The sequence below is a fragment of the Dermacentor silvarum genome, chromosome 4, assembly GCF_013339745.2.
Source record: "Dermacentor silvarum isolate Dsil-2018 chromosome 4, BIME_Dsil_1.4, whole genome shotgun sequence".
In the NCBI taxonomy this organism is placed as follows: domain Eukaryota; kingdom Metazoa; phylum Arthropoda; class Arachnida; order Ixodida; family Ixodidae; genus Dermacentor; species Dermacentor silvarum.
Window position 1 is genome coordinate 90,014,504 of NC_051157.2, and position 18,530 is coordinate 90,033,033.

General features: G+C 45.7%; 1 protein-coding gene across 1 annotated transcript; it reads right to left on the reverse strand.

Annotated features, from left to right (window-relative positions):
• Window positions 1-1,730: 1,730 nt before the first annotated feature.
• Window positions 1,731-18,451, reverse strand: LOC119448195 (uncharacterized). Its single transcript, XM_049665838.1, has 5 exons — window positions 18,416-18,451; window positions 11,452-11,517; window positions 6,620-6,795; window positions 5,078-5,171; window positions 1,731-2,378 (listed from the first exon to the last, which is right to left on the reverse strand). The coding sequence occupies exons 1-5, from the start codon at window positions 18,426-18,428 to the stop codon at window positions 2,287-2,289; spliced, it is 441 nt and encodes a 146-aa protein (XP_049521795.1). The 5' UTR covers window positions 18,429-18,451; the 3' UTR covers window positions 1,731-2,286.
• Window positions 18,452-18,530: the final 79 nt, after the last annotated feature.

The window sequence follows — 18,530 nt, forward strand, 5'->3', positions numbered from 1 at the left end:
GGGTTACCACTTCAGACACAGTGCCATGAGACTTCGCAAGAAGCATTAGAAAGACATCTTCGTCGACACCCTTCATAATATGCTGTATATTGGCACTTTCGCTCATTGAGGCATCGACGCGCCTGCAGAGATCGATTATTTCCTCAATACAAGCGGTAAAAGTTTCATTTGGTTCCTGTGCCCGTGTTCGCAGCCGTTGTTCGGCGCGTAACTTCCGCACGGCAGGGCGACCGAAAACGGCAGATATTGCCTCCCTGAATGCGGACCAGTTCTCAAATTCAGATTCGTGGTTCGTATACCACAGCTGATCCACGCCAGCCAAGTAAAATTTCGCGGTACTCAACTTAGCAGCGTCCTCCCACTTGTTGGGTCCACTAACTTTTTTGTAGGACGACAGCCAGTCCTCGACGTCCTGGTCTGCCGCACCCGAAAATACCGGGGGGTCTCACTGGCGAACCGGGCTGGGGCAAACGGCGGCCGGGAAAGGTGGCGGCGGTTGGGCAGCGTCAGCTGGCATGGTCGAGTGCAAAGTGCGGGATTGGAGTTCCAGGGTGCCAGCGATGTGCGTACCCAGCACGATCCACCAAATGTAAAAAGGTTTATTGAGCGAGTCCAACAAACCGGCGGTAGCTCGGAACAGCACGCAGGGAGAACAAGATGGTGTTGTTCGAACGCCGATCTCGTGCCTTCTCCTCGTGATGATGATCGCTCAGCCCAGGATGTCATTCTCATTTCTTCATTAAACTTGTAATAATTTGTACACACGCTGTCGAAGCGCTGATGGATAAAAGAAATCCCGATGGTGAGTAAAATAAAGCTTCACTTGATATTAGTTGAGCAGAATTCTCAAAATAACACGCACTCATGAGCGTACACCATTGAGAAATCGTTAAAACAGCGTATATGTCGAATAGGAAAATTGACAATCCCGAGAGAAACTTCGGTATCTTCATTGCTGCTGTCAGTGAAAAATTACGGTGCTGAGTCGACTAAAAGGCAAATTTTGCGTATTTTTATTGAAGTGCTAGGAGCACTGGAGGCTAGTTTCGACGATACGTCCAGTCGAAGTTTTATTCTTCCAGACTCCCCAGTCTGCCAAAAATTGTCCAATCTAACAAAGTTAAAGTTCAGTCGTCATTTCAGACGGTGCATGATGTTGCTTGTAGAAGAATTCCAACGAAAATGTTTAACAACACGTAGAAAAACTGTCCATCAAATTGATCGATTGCCATAGGCGCGGTAACGAAACAGTTAAAGTACAACGCAAATTATAGGTTATGCTTCCTGTAAAGAGAATCATCAGAGAGAATTCCTGTAAAGAGAATTTATCACAATAAATATTTTTTATTCAGAGAAACAGTTACAGTATATGTACAATGACATATGGTATGATGAATGCATCCTTAGAACATTTTGGCAAGTGATACATTCAACATGACGCAAATAGTGCAGCGGAAATTATGTACAAAGCACGCAAGTTAAATATTGATGCACTTTGGACTCAAGTCAGTGCTGCTAGGTGTGTGCGAATAGCAATTTCTGAGGCAGAATCAATTATGAATCAAATATTGCCAGAATGAAATTGAAGCTATCGAATACAACATACTTTTTCAGTAATTTTCGATATAATGCATGAACAGTCGTTCTCATCATTGATCTTCACGTCCGAAAATATTCACAACGTTTGCAACGTCCTGTCATGACAATGCCAGTTATGAAGCGTTTTTTTTTATTAAATGCACAAACGGAGCATTAAGATCAATCGACTTTCTTCGCATACTCGGGACTTATTGGCGAGTGTGAATGATAGCCGTTTAGCCAGAAAAGTATGGCTACCTGAGTGACATATAGCGTGATCCACTACACAACTTCTCATGTTTATGTCTACCATGGTCGTTGGGTTAAATTTATCGGATAGTTGGCGATTTGAAGTGTTTGAGAAATAGATTGAAAAGACATTGGTAATTACGAATATAGTGACTATTGGATTCGAACACCAGATCAAGTACTGCAATATAAAATTTGTGATTGAAAAGTTTCGAATATTCGCACACTTCTAAATGCTGCACAAAGCATGCCTTTACATATACAGGGTTGTCAAAACTAAAAATCAGGATTGAGAACTTTGAAATATAAAAAAAATGTCTTCAAATACAAAGTTGTCCACATGTCATTGTTCGAGTGTAAAACTATACAAATAAAAGAAAATAGTTCACACATTTTTGTAAGTACATAAATGAAATAAAAACAATGTTTACAATATTTATATAACATGTCAATAAAACATCACGCCACTGGATCATCCTTGGACGGCTCGGCGAGTACATAAAGAATCTTGACCATTGTCTCACCGAGATTTTTCAGCGTAAATGGTAAGCCTGTAAAGAAGGGGGAAGAAAGACTTCTTTCACCATGTTAAGCAGTAAAAAAAAAGTTTCTTAGTACACCATTATTATTAAGTAAGCAGATTCTTGTATATATATATATATATATATATATATATATATATATATATATATATATATATAAACAGAGGAGATTAAATAGCAAGAGACTGACATACCGGATGTTATTAGGCATTTCAGAGCTTGATTCGAATAACGCAAACCAACTGCCCCCCCCCCCCCCCAAGAAAAAGCAGTGCAGTACACTTGAAATTATGGCGGAAAAGCAGAAAAATACAATCATTAGAACTCCATATTAAATCCAGGCTGAGTTAATGTGCCTTCATTATACAATATAGTAGGCAATACCTGTCATATTGAATACAAGTGGTCTGCACTGTTTTAGTATTTGCATCATATTCTATTCACTGTCTACTCTAATAATTTTTGTTCTCTGTGTGGGCACTGTGTTCCCAATTATCACCTTAAGCACCTTGGTTTTGGCACAGCAAGCATAGCGATCTGTACGACCCCGTACCAAGCAACGCACCCTTAGAAATCCCGGCGTCTGGCAGGGTGTTGCTTATGCCCGTATTATAAACCGGTCAGTGTCAGTGGGTGGGTATCGAACTAAGCACCCGCCGGAGTTGAGCTGGCTGTCCTACCTTTGGCGCACAGGCTGTGGTATTGCGCAGCTCCTTGTTGATCCCTAGCTTAATGACACGAAAGTCAACACCAGTCTAAAGATTTAAAACTCTGACAGCATGAAAGCCACAAGTCCCAGGATCACGATGACATAAAGTAAGCCAGAGGCTCTGCGGATGTACTGCAGCTGAATGCTGTATGACAAAAACATTCAGGGAGATCTGCACAACATTTAGCAGCTACAGATTACAGACAGTGCACTGCTACCAGCATCGCTCAACTATTTATTGCAATAGCAATTATATGGACATTCTAGGCGAATTTCTGCCGTCGCCGTCATCGTCGCCGTGAGGTTCCGTATAAAGTCCAAGGGCGATAACGCAGTCGCCGCGCGCGCTACGCTCTACGTGTGAGTGAAAGCGCGCGAGGAGAGCCGACGAGCGTTGATCAATCCTGCAAAGTGCGCAGCCTTTCGCCGCGCGCAAGGCACCTTGGGGGGGAGGGGCAGAGATTTGCTCTGGCTGCAACTGCGTTATGTGGCGGCGGCGCGCAGTCGCGCGGCCGTATTTTGAGAACGATCTGCGTTGGGGGCACAGTCTAGGTGCGCCGGCGGCTTGTAGGTTAGTGCATGCTGTGTGTACTCGGCGCTCCGTTTGCGTTGAAGCGATAGACAACAGCACGAAGGTCACTTAGCTCGCTGCTGCTGCCGCGTTTTGTCACGCCAGCGTTCTGACAGCGAGCGTACGCGGTCATCGAGTGTGATGTGTTCATGTTTGCTGTGCACTCCGACACTATGCGTGGTAATTTAGTTAGCAAGCGAATGCTTACAAGTCGATACGGCCGATAAAAGTACTATACTTACTTCATATGGCTCTCTGCTAATTTGCAATCGCAATGGATACTTCACCTTTCAGGCGAAACCGACTTTTTTATGATTGCAATAACATTTACATGGACGCTCCAGGCGCATTTTTGCCGTCGCCGTGATGTTTCGCATAAAGTCTAAGGGCGATAACATCGTCGCCGCGCGCCGTATGCTGTGTGTGCCAGTGAAAGCGTGCGAGGGTGAGCCGACGATGGCGGCTCAATCTCGCGCCCGCAAGGGAGGAAAGCGGGGAGGAAGCGCGCCATCTTCCATCGCGTGGGAGGCGCCGGGGGGAGGGGAGGGACATATAATATGGTGGGGTTAAAAAGAAGAAAGTAAACCAAATTACCCCAGCCTGTGCCAGTAGGGGAGGGGAGGGAGTGGGGTTCCATTCTGGCGGCTTGTGCATGTGCAGCAGCCACCCGGGGCCTATCTTGAAAGCGATTTGCGACGGTGACAGAGTCCGCGATGCACTGTGTGTTCGCCGTTTAGTCCGCGTCGAAGCGAGAGGTATCCCGAAGGTCAATTCGATCGCTGCTACTTCCGCGCTTCCTCACTTCAGCGTTTAGACATCGCGTTTCCACGGTCAGCGAGCGAGATATGTTCATGTTTCCTACTACGCGCGTGATACGATGCTTGGTAATTTAGTTAGTAAGCGAATGTTTACACGTTTATACGGTGGATAAAACTACTATTCTTACTTCGTATAGCTGTCTACTGATTTCCTATCGCAATCAATGTTTCCCCTTGGGCGAAACTGCGACTTTTTTTCATCTCACTGCTAGTTTGACTGCCTCATCAACACGATAAAGGGCTGTTATAGACTCCCCCCCCCCCCCCCTTTAATGAACGAAGACAAACCTCACTAGTCTCGCGGTGAATTGTCCGGCATGCCTTGCCATACCCTTAAAGGAACTCTAAAAACAAACATTCAAATAGTTTGTTACGCATGTAAACTACTCGTTCCAAATCTTATCTGTGTTCGTATGATGTAATGAAATTGTGAACACGGTAGTAATATATTCTGTTCAGGTGCCCATGAAGAGGCAATAACGGGTATAGCGGGAAATCATAATTGAATTCCCCGAAAGAAATGAAAAAGCATGCACTTATGACAAGACCTGTATGAATCAAAAGTGCTAACAAAGAAAGTACTACTACTGAATAATTTTTGCTACCAAACCTCTGCTGATGTAGAATCCGGATCCTTTTGGGAGGAGCATCCAAGTACCTCCTAATGTAGTTATGTTCACTCCGGTATCAACAGCGTAAAGAAACTGAAAACAATGCATAACATCAAAGACTGCCTAATAAAGCAGTTGGAAAGGCAGAGTTCACACAGGAAGCGTGCCATAACACGCCTCTGCATAGCTTTGGTCATAGTCAGGGGTGGGACAGCTGCAACAGCTTTTGGAGCAATATTTCGAGTAGAAAAATTGTTGCGGCACTACGCACCTCACGATGGCTGCCGACGGTAATTCGTTAGAATTGAATCAATATAGCAACCAAACATATTGCGACCATCGAAACGAGGTATGTATGAGGTGTGTACCGCAGCCGGCCTCATCTTACGTGTCTCTAACAACAGTAGCACCTACTGTTGTTAGCACCACCGCTGTGAAAACCTGCACATGGCCTCCGAAATGCATGGCGAGCCAGTGCTTGCGAACGCTGACAAACGCGTCATAGGCAGCCGCGCTACTCCCGCGCTTCTTTCTGGACATGTTGCGCCATCTAGTGGCACTGCCGAGAAGTCTGGGCGTGGCCTCCGAAACTAGAAGCGTGGCGCGCCGGTGCCTGTGAACGCTGAGAATTGTTCCCTCGCTTGCCGCACACTTAGTGTGCCGACACTCCCGACACCGCGTGCACTGACCAAGGAGAGCTCATTTGGTCTAACAGCCCTCCTGGCATGAATGATCGTACGCATCATACGAGCACTGGCCTCTCCACGGGATAAGAAGTGAAGATATGGAACTCGTAGGTCCTCAACAAAACACAAACATGGTTTCGCGGGTGCGCTAATATGGTGGCAGGATATCACACATGAAGGCACCGGTACTCAGGCTGTAATGGCGCGAGACTAAACGAATTCAGACACTCGACATCTTGAAGATGAAGTTGACAAAACCCAAAATATTTACCAAGCTGCCACCTGAACTCGAATCCTTGGTGGTTGCGCTCAGTGTTTTATAGCAGCTCGGGCGCATTTCAAAGCATTTTTTTTTGCGATTTTGGCGCAGCTTGGTACAGCAAGTCGCAAATGTAGCCTTTTGGTGCAACTTTACCACTCCTGAACAGCTTACAATTTAAACAAGCATCTGGAAGTGAACTTCACTTGAATATTGAAATGAGTGTAGGAGACATGAGGAGGAGCAACAAAAGATCACTGCATCTAGACAGAACACAGAGAGTCTTCTTTTAAGTGCTGGTAAGTATTGTACTGGGCAATGATATCAACCACACCCTGCATTGAGCATCTCATAACTCGGTCAACATTGCTCAGTGCGAATGCCTTCCTGGCTGCGAAATTTACTTGTCATTAGACAGGTTTTCGTTTCCCATTTCTTAAGATGCAAAAGATGATTATAAGTATTATAGCAAGAAAAGCGAATATTTAACCAAGAACGTAGGGGCCAACCAAGAAAATTACAGCTCGTCAGTAATGCTAGCAAGAAAAAAGGAAAGAAAGGGCAAGATTAGTACTGACCATGAGGCTAGTACTGACCATGTCATGTTCATTGTTAGCAGACATTGCCTTTTCACAACGTGAGTCTAGTCTCATAACACCGAGGGTAGTCGTATCGGCAGAAAAATAGTGGTCAAAGGTAATAGCGCCATTGCAGCAGGCTTGCTTCAGTGACATGTCCACGAACTGCACTTCCTCTTCCTTGGTGTGAACAGCTGCACAAAATAAGGCGGACGCTCACGTAACAAACCCAAAGAGATATCTTATTTGCCAGTTGACCAGCAGGAAGTGTCACTGAAACAGCTGGGCAGAAGTGGCAGGAGTATACATGCTACAGTTGCTCAATGAAAACAAAAGTTGCATACTAGTAGGGGACACTGTTTAGCTAATGGGACAGAAAACACTTGTAAGGCTTTGCATAGAAGCTAAGAAGCTACCGCACTTTCTTGAAGGTGACAACCACGGCCTTGACCTAAGTGCCCTGCCCAACCACTGCCAGGACAAAAGAAGTCCAAAGACTTTTTTATGCAGGTACAAACACTTAATTTCTCAGAAACCGTATGATGTCACTTGAGACGACGCAGAGAGATCTCCTAAATGGGTGCTGAACAGCCTTCAACATTTCTTCAACCGGCCACGACATCATATTTCCGAGGTTGAATTATGCATCGCATGATAAACTGTACATGTCCCACAGCAAGCTGGCAAAATTAAAGCGCGGTCAGTGCGGTAGAAAATATGTATTTCAATCCTTTCATATCACAGCTGAACTGTAGAGCAGTCTGGCAGCACTGAGCGGCGACACAATGCAATAGACCTTCAGAAACAGCTCCCTCAGGATTAACGGAACCCGATCCTAAAGGCTGTGCTTTTGTGTTCTGCAAGCACCGGAAGCGATTGTAAAAGCCGGAAATGCGTCATGGCCACGACCTGTCGTTACGTTTTTAAATGTGCATCTCGGCGGTCTGCTGCTGCTTTTCACTCTGCGAGTGAAGGAACAGCAGTGGCCCAGCATTTCCGACACAACACAGTCCATGCCAAAATGGCAGTCGCTGTCGATGCGAGGGGCCTGGAGGCAGTGGTTTCAAATCAAATCTCTAGTTAAAATGTGCACTCAGTATGTGTGTAGCCATACACGCACAAAAGTTATGCAAATGGCCCTCTACTCTCAGTTACAATGATAAACAGGGAATGGTCAGATGACAGTTCCATTGCCCGTTTAATGAACATGCGCAGTATGACACGTAAACACACAGTCGTGAGCATATCTTCCAAACACAGTATACTTCCGTTAATTCGACTTGGAACGAAGGTCTCGGCCGGCGCCCACACATATCTGCAGGCCAAGATTTATTTTGATCCTGAAATTGGCCCTCACCGGATAATTCAAACTTGACTAGTCAGAGCACAGGAGCATGACGTAAACAGTGACCCCCAAGACCACTATAGGTGCATGTCTACCCTGGCCGTGCTGGGCATAGTGGATGTGTCGAAGACATGTTCTCGCCAAGCGATGCAAATGTTAGAATCAATGTAAAGCAATACTTTTGTGAAACAGCTAATTAAATGGTATGTAATCAATTGTGATGCACACGATCATCTTTATCTTCATCCTACATGCATTGTGTAGTGGTGTGCGAATAGCAGTATTCAAGACCGAATATGAAATATTGCCAGAAGCGCATCGAATATTTTTAAATAGTTTGAAAATAATGTACAGCCTTCTCACCATTAATGTCAACTAATTTGAACATCCTGGGTACTCACAACAAAAAGTTTTGTCATTGCACTTCACATATAAAGCATGGTTTATTAAAGGGGCCCTGAACCACTTTTTACCGAAGTGGAGAAATACATTTGAAGTAAAAATAGGATATTTGAGAATCACTTTGCCACAAAAAGTACTTCAATGCGTTCAGCAGAAGCAGAGTTATTGGCAATCAAACACGGCCTCCGCTGTGCTGCCCTTCCTTCTTCAATGCCTTGCACTGCGAAGGCTACAACGGAGTGGGTCGGGGCCACAACGCTTTACCTTCGAAATGCCACCGTGGCGCGCAGTTCAAATTTCATTTTAGATGTTAACATATATAGACGCCACGACTTCCGATTTTGGTGCCTACATCACGCTGAACGTAAGCCAAACGCGGTTGTCCTCACCGAGTCGCAGTTCGCTTAGCCAGTGGACTCGTGGCGGCACCCCGCGGCGACCGCGGTGGAGCGACCACAGCGACCAATAGCAGCCGCGTATGGGAATCTGCTTTATTACGAAATAAAGCACCCAGCAAAGAGTGAGGATCATGGCTGCTGTTAAAACGAGAGCGCTTCAGAGAAAGGTGACTTCATGCTCCGCTTGCAAGCTCCATGCATCGCGAACGACAGCAAAACTCGGCTGAAATGTTCACAGCAGCGTGTGCTACCCTCGGACTATGCTATTTCACCAAGCCCGAGGGATGATTCAGGGCCCCTTGAAAGGCATAAAGGGAGCATTAGGAACAACTAGGGAGCATTAGGGAGAGGCTTTCATACTGCAGTGGACATAAATATAGGCTGATGATGATGATGAAGCAGAATGTTCGCAAACTAACGGCTCTTAGGAGAACTTGCGATCATGCATTATCGGAATATAAAGGTAACCCTGTAGATGAATTATCTGTGTACACTGTCGTGACAAGACATACCTGTTACCTGCAGTGATGACAGCAAAAAACAAAAACACTTTTTCTCTAGTTTGGATTGTTGCCGCAGATGGTGCCACTATTGCATAAAGTATGCTGCTATCAAACGTATTCTGATTTAATCCAATGAAAGGACACAGGTGCTGCATCTATAATAAGAGCCAAAGAGCCACTGCCGAATTTTGTGTATAAACAACATTTTTTTGCGAGCCAAAAGTCTGGCTGGCTGAGCGACGCAGCGTGCTCTAGTACGTTACGTCCACTGTGGATGAGACAAAAATTAGCAATTTTTGCTAAAATTTCATGTTTTATTGTGTACAGTCGATGGCGTAAAGTATCCATAAAGTATAGAAAATATTGGTATTTTCAAATATTGAATATTTGATTTCATGACCTAATTGTATAGGGCAATATACGATTTGTTATTTGAAAATTTAGAATATTCGCACACCTCTGGCAATGTGTAATCCTATGCAATCGTTATATTTGCACACTACTACACCGTTCATAAGCTATGCTGAAATGCGAAACCATATGAGGCAGATGCTCTGTGCGAGACGTCTACGAAGTTATGCGACGAGGACAGAGGTAATGCACGACGCTTGTCGGGGTGAGAATGGTGATAAGAGGTGTAAGCAGAGTGAAGTACGCCACACATCTAAGTAAATTTAAGGCTTCCTCCCTTGTGTAACAGTTGCACATACCGATTATGGGGGATTGGCCAAGATTAGGGTTGCCCGAATAGTATAAATCGAAAAGGCCATTGAATATCACGTGACATTTCATTAAGAGGTTTGTTTGCTTTAGAGATACCTATGAGCTGACAATAGATGCACAGGCTTTATGCAGTGGTTTATTATTTGATTACGCAGAAAAGAGGTGTGCTTACGAGCACTACATGGTCGGTCAACATTCTGTGCTGTATAATTCATCTATTTGGTGAGAAATGTACTTACATGAAAGGCCGTGGGGGTAAACGAAACAAGCCTTGCTCAAAATATGGCCGTTCACAATGAGAAATTATCGTACAGTATAAGACTTCCACTGCGAAGGTTCATTCACAGAGAAGTTATTTTGCGTGCTAAGCTAGTGGAAACAGAGCTGTATCATGTGTTTTGACGCTGGCAAAATGGTTAGAAAATTAGCAAAGCGGACTGCCCCCCATCGCATTCACAATATCGAACGGAATGGACAGGGATGACATGCTTTGGCCCACAGCGATAAAGAGCAATCTAAGAGCGATGGACATTAAGTGTAAATCAATTTTCATTCCATGAAGGCGAACTGAACTGGTTTCACCGTTTTTTCTGATTGCCAAAATTGGAGGCATGCTATATTTTTCTCATTAAAACATAGCGTACCTGTAAAATTGGAAAGTCCATTGTGTTCTGCTTTGAACGTGCGAAACTTGACTGCGGGCACGTTAACTCTGGGCGAATAGCTGCCAAATAAGGCATCAGTGTCTTGAAGTGTTTCAATCGCCTTTCAATCGCCTTTCAATCCCCTATCAATCCCCTTTCAATCCCCTTTCAATTCAACCTGTCAGATAATGCGATCAATTTTGGTGGTCCCATATAGGCCGAAATAATCACTCAACTGTACTTTTGTACTGCACATCACAGAGAGCGCCTGTTCTTGCTCCCAACCTCCAAAATACTATTGTAAGAAATTACTACTTTCACACCCCTAGTTAAAAGCATACCTGCCAACCCGTGAACATTATTATTCGTAAAATTCATGGACGCGATACCGAAAAGGGAGGGGGGGGGGTGGAAGCGAAAGACGAGCATATCATACATTTCTTTAAAGCTTTCCCCGAGCATACAAGCTGCAGCAAACGAGGAACGGCAGAAACTGGCAAGCTATACATTGTATTTAGATCAGTTATATTTTCAATGACTTAACTACTGCTCATTTCACCTGCTTCAGTAGCTTGCCTTCATAAACTCGCTCGCAGAAAGTACCTCTCTTGCATCCTTTCACCACCAGAAGACTTCCACAGAAAGTTGGAGACCGACGAGCGGAACTTTTACGCTAACGGAATTCATTATTTTTTTAAAAGCTTGACGCAACACTCGTAAAACCGTAAAACGAGCCCAAATTTATAAACTTTACGAACAATTCGGTAGAGTTGGCAGGTATGAAGGCATAATCATCTAATGCCTGCACTATTTAGGTGAAACAATAATCACTCACCTTCACGCAAGTACTTCTTTTCCGTTTTGTCCAAGTTGATGCTCTTTCCAATCATGCACATGAATGCTGCAAGAAATATTCCACGTTAAATATATGCAGATCAATCTTAGCAGAAATGTGCTGCTAAGAACATGAAAAAAGGTCAGAACCGTGTGGAGATCGCTATACTCGCGGACAACTTTCTGTGGCAATGAAGGGAAAGCTACGGAGGCAAAGCGCCCACAAGAGAGAGCGCTTCTGAAAAGAGTCCCGCGTTTAAATCCACGTTAGTTTAGGCTGGAGAAGAAAAAACATAAACATCTTATTAGCAACAATTAAATAAGACAGAACATACCACTGAGTATAAAAGTTTGCGTATCTTGCGGCTTTTCCCTTCCGCGTCTGAGCAAACGCACAACCGTCGCACGTGGGAGCTGCGCCGATTCAGCGTCTGTTCCGAGTAACCAAAAGCACTGCAAACGCTGCCGGACTATTTGGCGTGGTAACACATATGCATCAGCCACGCGCCCGTAGCTTTCGCTTCATTGCCACAGAAAGTTGTCCGCGAGTATAGCAAGATACGGTGCGCGCGACAACACCGACAGCCCGTACCGGCGCAAAGTACAAAAACGAATTTGTTGGCAGAGTAGAAGCCGCCCCCCCCCCTCCCTCCCGCGCTGCCTTCCCGCTTTGCTCCTTTCACGTGGGAGATTGCGTCGCCAGTTCCCCTTGCGCCCGGTTGCAAGATGCGCATTTGGTGCCGCAGCACACCTTGGTTTGCATACAGGTTTCGTGAAACACTCATCATCACGCCATTGTAATCATACACTAGTCGCTAATCCATTGTCCTCCTGCCGTTTTCGTGCCATCGTCGTCACCGCATCTTTGCCATACGATTGCGGTCATGCCGCCATCGTCATACCACCTTCGTCGATCCATCGACGCCATTTATCGTTTTTCATTCTATCGTAATCATGCTGTCGTCATTCAATCGGGATTGTGCCGCTGTTGTCATGCCATCGTCGTCATTGCGTCATGGTCATGCCGTCTTGGTCGGGCCATCGGCATATAGTCGTCTCATTGTGCTCATGTCGTCGTCACGTTGTCATATTTATACCATTGTCATAATTTCAATAACGACACCTCATTGTCGTCATGCCGTTGCCGTCGTCGTTATACGCTTTGTCGTTCGATCGATATCATTCCTTCCTCATTCCATCGCCACTGCGTCGGCGTCATACCGCCGTCGTCATGCCTCCATGCTCGTGGGCCACCTTTGCAAGCGAGCGCTATAGCATAGTGGGACGGTTTTGGAGTATGTTGCATACAGGCACGGCGCTTCTCCGGCGGCCATGAGCAAGAACTCGCTCTCATTTCCAAGTGGCACTTAACACCTTCAGATTTTTTACAATTGGAATGGCCTAAACAGAGTCGCCTCGACCCGCCATGGTCTTTTTCGGACGTTATACCTGCAGCCTCAGTGTACCCCACCTACGGGCGGAACGCCCTATTTCAACGACCGAAGGAAAGTTTTTTGTGCTGGACCACTTGATCAAAGCGTTTCAAAGCTACCTACAAGTGTACACAGACGGGTGGGTGTGTACACAAACAGATAGCTGTGCAGCGGCATTCTGCATACCCTCCTTTGATGTGTCATGGTCTGGCCGCCTGGATCGTGCCGTTTCGTCTACAGCAGTAGAAAGCGCCGAAATTACCGCGGCTTTGTGGAAACTATGCGCTTTTTCTGCACGAGATGTCGCGGTGCTGACGGACTCAAAGTCAGCGTTACAAAGATTACATAGTGACCTACCTCGACAGAAGTTTACAAGGTAATCTCTGGCACTGATTAACGGCCTAATGAGCAAAGGATTTAACGTAAAATTGCAATGAATACCATCTCACGTAGAAATTGAAGTAAATGAAAAAACTGACGCTCTTGCACGATTAGCGCTGACATGTGTCCCAAAAGTGAAAGCACCAAAAATTTTTCAGATCCCTAAATATGCAATTGGCTTTCACTTTAGGGCGATTCAATAGACTCCACACGAAGCCTGTGTGATTCATGGACTTACTTGCGAAGAAGCGACGCTGTTCTACCGCATCAGAACCGACTTCGCGTAAACCCCGGCTTGGTTATTCAAGACTGGACGTTGCGCTTCCCCGCTCTGTGCCTTCGGTGGTGACATTGGCGAAATCGAACATTTCATTTGGCTATGTCCGCAGTTTGACAGAAAATAAAGCGATGGTCTACAGCCTGCAAAACAGTGGTCTTACGCACAGTACCTTTGAAGACGTCGTTTGCGCCGGAGGGCCCGCGGCAATCAATAAGAGAGCGCAACGACTGCTGATCGCCTTCCTGCAAAACACGGGGCTCATAGGCACCTGGTGACACACCCCTGATCTCAATTCATAGAAGGATCAGGCGGAACAACTGTCGGCTATATATGCTAGGCTAAACCTGCCTGCCAGGGGCGTAGCCAGAAATTTTTTCGGGGGGGGGTTCACCGGTCCAACCGGGGGGGGGGGGGGGGGGGGGGGCAAGCTTCTGCTTTCCTCTAGGTCACGTGATCGATAATAAATAGCGTTAGTGTAAGCAGACTCTATACACGTATATCAAAGACATGGACCCCCCCCCCCCCCCCCCTCGCGTGTGCGTGTGCTTGTGAAGAAATTAAGTAAAAAGTAAAGTAAGCTCAGTAAATACAGTAAGTACGACAGGTACAGTGGGCGTTTGGAGCAACGGTCTCTCATCGCGCCACTGAATGGACCAGTCTTCAAAAACGCATCATTGAGACGACCCGTGCGATCGAAGAAGACATCATTAATTGTTAATTTCCGTTAAGCGTAAATGGCGTCGTCCTCGTCGGGGCGAAGTGCGTTTCACAAGTCAAGGACGGCTATGCGCGTGAAAATGCACGTGTGACCAGGCTATACCTGCTCCCATAGCAATAGCTTGTTCGCTGCGTCTTTGCGCTAGAAAACTTAAATACGCGCAAAAACGCGTAAGGCGTTTTTTTTTTTCTCGAAGCTTTCGTCGCCCTGCTCCCTCATACGAGAGGTTTGCATTTCGTGCAGCAAGTGCATGGGCCGCTGTACGTGTCTTCCGCTGTGTGCGAGCGTGTAGCCATCATTTGCCTTTACGTCAACAGATTCAGAACCCCTTCGTGTGTACATTGCTGGTTTGGGATTCCACAACAAAACAGCAACTACCAGCCTTCCGTAATTGCTGGTTTGGAATTCAACAACACAACAGTAATTGCCAGCCTTCCGTAGGGGCGCAATCGCAAACAAGAGACGTTTCTCGCGCAGACTAAGCCTACGTTCACACTTGGCAAGCGGACGGAAAGGCCAAAGCGGCCGGAAAATTTTTTCCGCGCCTGTCCAAGTTGTTCACATTTGTTTTGCTACCGCCGCGGCCGCCGCTGCCGTTTTCGTCCAGATCCATCTAGCCTGCGTACGTTTGTCGGCGTGGTGGCGCTCATTATCGCATTATTTCGAGCGGTATGTTCATTCTTTGACCCTTGTGCCGTCATCAAAAGTGATCATTTTACGCAACTTTGCGTGTCATCTGTGACCTTCTGTAAATTCCTCGTTGGCATTCCGTAATTCTCCGCACACGGGCGCGGTAGCGCTGAGTCACAGGTTGGTGCCTAGTCGTGATAATATTTCTTTAATAGCTTGTATTCACAAGTTGTAATAACATTTCATCATTTCGTATTGTCGGCGCCTCCAGGACACCAAAGGGGCAACGGGAACACCACAGCTAAAACCCGGGCTGGCCCTAGTGTTGGGGCTCGCCAAAGCCTGCGCGTCCTACGTGAGACCTACGCTCCCAATCTATCGTCGCGACGAGAAAAGCACCCCGCGACTTCTGCAACATACCGTACACGTGCGAGGAGAATTTTGGAGCGCCAACGAGGAATCTGTCTAACTATTGTTTGCCATAGAAGTGGAAGAAGAAATGGCTTTCATACTTCTACCTACTTGTTTTCTAGAAATGGACAATAAATAAACGGAAGACGCGGACACCTCGGAAACGGCGGTGGTGGGTCCGCCTGGCCTTGCAAAAGCGCGAGAAGTTGGGTCACGCCAAGGCTTCGTTGCCGCACCTCCGGTCGCGCGACGTTGAATACTATCGCGAGTATTGCTGACAGTACGTTTTAGTGCCACTCTTGTCGTAGAGCAAGAGCTGGTTCTTGATCGCGTCGATCAGCATTACAGCCTACACTTTTGGTGCCATGGTTTTGGTGCCCGGTGCCATTTTACGACCGGTTGTTTACATGCTATAGTGTAGCTTCCAGTGAAGCAGAACGACTTTCCGCCGCGTTTCCGCTTCGCCATGGCAAAAAAATCGGCCCGAGACCGATTTGGCTCACAGCCTGATTTAGTGCCTGTTTTGCCGCCTAGGCGGGCGGATTTTTGCAAGATTTTGCCGCTTCCTACAGCTTTGAGACCAAGTGTGAACGTAGCCTAAAATCCTGCGCGAGCGCGGCCTAACCGGCACCTGAAGGGAAGCGGCGGAAATGTATACCGGAGATTTCGACCACCTGGGGTCTTTAACGTGCAACCTAAATCTAAGTAAACGGGCGTCGACCGTTTTCGCCATCATCTAAAATGCGGCTGCCGCATTTGTTGCTTCATTTGTTGCGCATTGTTGCTTCAGAATGCGGCCGCCACATTCTCGCCCAAAACTTCACAGAGTGTGAAAGCCTTGACAAACACCGTGACAGTTTTTTCCATATGCAGACATGATTCGCTGTAAATTACCAACCCAAACGGAAACGCCCAGGAATTAAATTGTGATAGTAGCACCGGTTTCATGAATTATGTCAGCGCGAAGCGACGAAAACAAAGGGTGGGTAAGTAAGAGGGGGGGGGGGGGGGGGGTTGCGGAAAAAATTTCGGGGGGGGTTTGAACCCCCCCAACCCCCCCCCTTGGCTACGCCACTGCAGTGCCTGCTTCAACATCATCAACATCACCACCACCACCACCACCTAAAACCAAAGCAACAAACATCTCATAATTACCACTACACGGGTTAAATAAACGTGACTTCAGAAATATGATCTGTCGACAAACTGCTGGATTGCTATTAGCATTACCATCGACAGTGATCATAGCATGAGTTCTGCCGTAATATCATTCAGTGTTTCTTTTGCTGCTTTTTTATAAGACTTAAATATAACCATCTTCAGCCTATATTATTGACTGAATTTAGATTTACTAATATCGATACACTTGGATCAGATAGTGCGTGTTGACGTTAGGTAGCGCTTCCACAATAGCGGGCTTTAGCAAATTTTAATCATTGTGTGGTCATTTGTTAGTCTTTCTCTCAGCGATGCCCGCACAACATAGCGGCGTACAGGTTTACATATTCCGACTTGGACGCTTCATTCAGGGTGACGTGGTGGGTGAAGTTCGCAACCAGACATTCTTGGGTGTCGCAGGCACTGACTCAAGCAAATCCATAACTTGGGAGTGGCGCCTAGCAAAATCATGCACAGGAAGCTTGATTTTCGATTCTGCAACCTGAAGCTGATAGTCAGTAGTCATAATGGGCTTTTCAGGGTTCTCACTCATCATGACCTCCACGTGTGAAGAAATTCAACCGTCTGAATGACGTCTGACCACTGTCAGCGTCTTTGTCACTGTCAAAATGGTCTTTTATCACAGATGATAATTGGCCACGAACTTTTTTCTCACCAGAAAACAAACCATTTCGCGACATTCAAGGTGGTGATCAAGGGGAATATACAGCTGCATCTCAAATGTCAAACTGAAAGTTGATACCCTGAAATAAATGTGCTAGATAGATGACCGACGGATTGGTGTACATGATGTTGAACGCCTGGACAGATAGAAAGATAACGTCAGTATCTACAGCGATTCAAATCCACGTCCCCAAATACCTCGCGCACTCTGTGCATGGATTATGGAGCTTAAAAGGATACGAATGCGAGCCAGTTGGTACAAATCTATCGGTGAAAAAACAGCGCTTGTACGTTGTTCCTTCCTTGTCCGTGTTTATTTCGTGCTTTTTATTCTCTGATGAATTATGAGGAGTCCTTTATCTAATAACTGAACGATGAACAAAGGTGGTAGCAAGCTGCCTTCAAGAGAAGATGCAATAGCTTTTTCCACATTTTAACTAGCAGCAAATTGCACGAGTTTTCATACATCAAACTTGAATGTGCCTCTCGTTTACAAGAAGTTATAAACACTACTTTGTACAGAGACAGATGTAAGTCAGCCAAGTGTTGGCAATGGAACAACAACAATGCAGGCAGCGTTGCATTTCATCATCATTTATATACGCCTATACAAGCAACAGTGAAATTAATTTTGTTACCATCAGTACCCAAGCATGCACCAAGTATGGAAGTATACTTACAGACTGGAAATCGAACCCACGACCTCGTGCTCAGCCGCAGAATGCCATAAGCACTGATGCACTATAGCGGTATAGCCATTACCCAATTCAGTAGTGCGCTTCTCTGCATTGCATGTTTGTCCAGCTAACGGCAGCACCAGGCTTCATTGTTCAAATGAAGATGAACTGCAAACTACACATTATTGGCTTGCCTGCTGCAAGTGATTTCATCGCGAGAACCATGTCTACATTTGATATCTCATAAAACATGCAAGCTGCATACAGTGACCGCAACACAGACTAGCCGCCATTACTTTGGAAAACAACCTTGCAGGAAAGCTAGCTTTACAATTGCATAAAAGGCTTACAATTACCTATCTTGTAATCTTGAAATTTGATTACTGCACTCAAGAGTTGAGGGAGAAAAACAGAGGAAAAGGCAGGAAGGTTAACCATAAGGAAGCATGATTTGCTACTCTGCATGAAAGAAAATCGGGAAAAAGATGCTAGAGAGATCGCACGAGCTGAAGCATAAAAAATGGTTATAATGTAAAGAGTAACGTGTACAATCTGCAAATACATGTAGAAAAAGTGGCTAAAACACTACTTACATGTCTGTACCATGGCGTCCTGGACTTCCTGTTGAAGGTCATCTAAAACAAGGCAGCAGCCATTAAGTAATTAGGATTTATTACTTATATCATATTCATGCATCAGACACATCAA

What these genes read in the sequence shown, in the direction of transcription:
- LOC119448195 (XM_049665838.1), bottom strand. An exon ending in CTAACAATGAACATGACATG is followed by an intron (nt 5,172 to 6,619) that starts GTCAGTACTAGC and finishes CATTGTTTTCAG; the next exon opens with TTTCTTTACGCTGTTGATAC. An exon ending in CGGATTCTACATCAGCAGAG is followed by an intron (nt 2,379 to 5,077) that starts GTTTGGTAGCAA and finishes CCTTCTTTACAG; the next exon opens with GCTTACCATTTACGCTGAAA.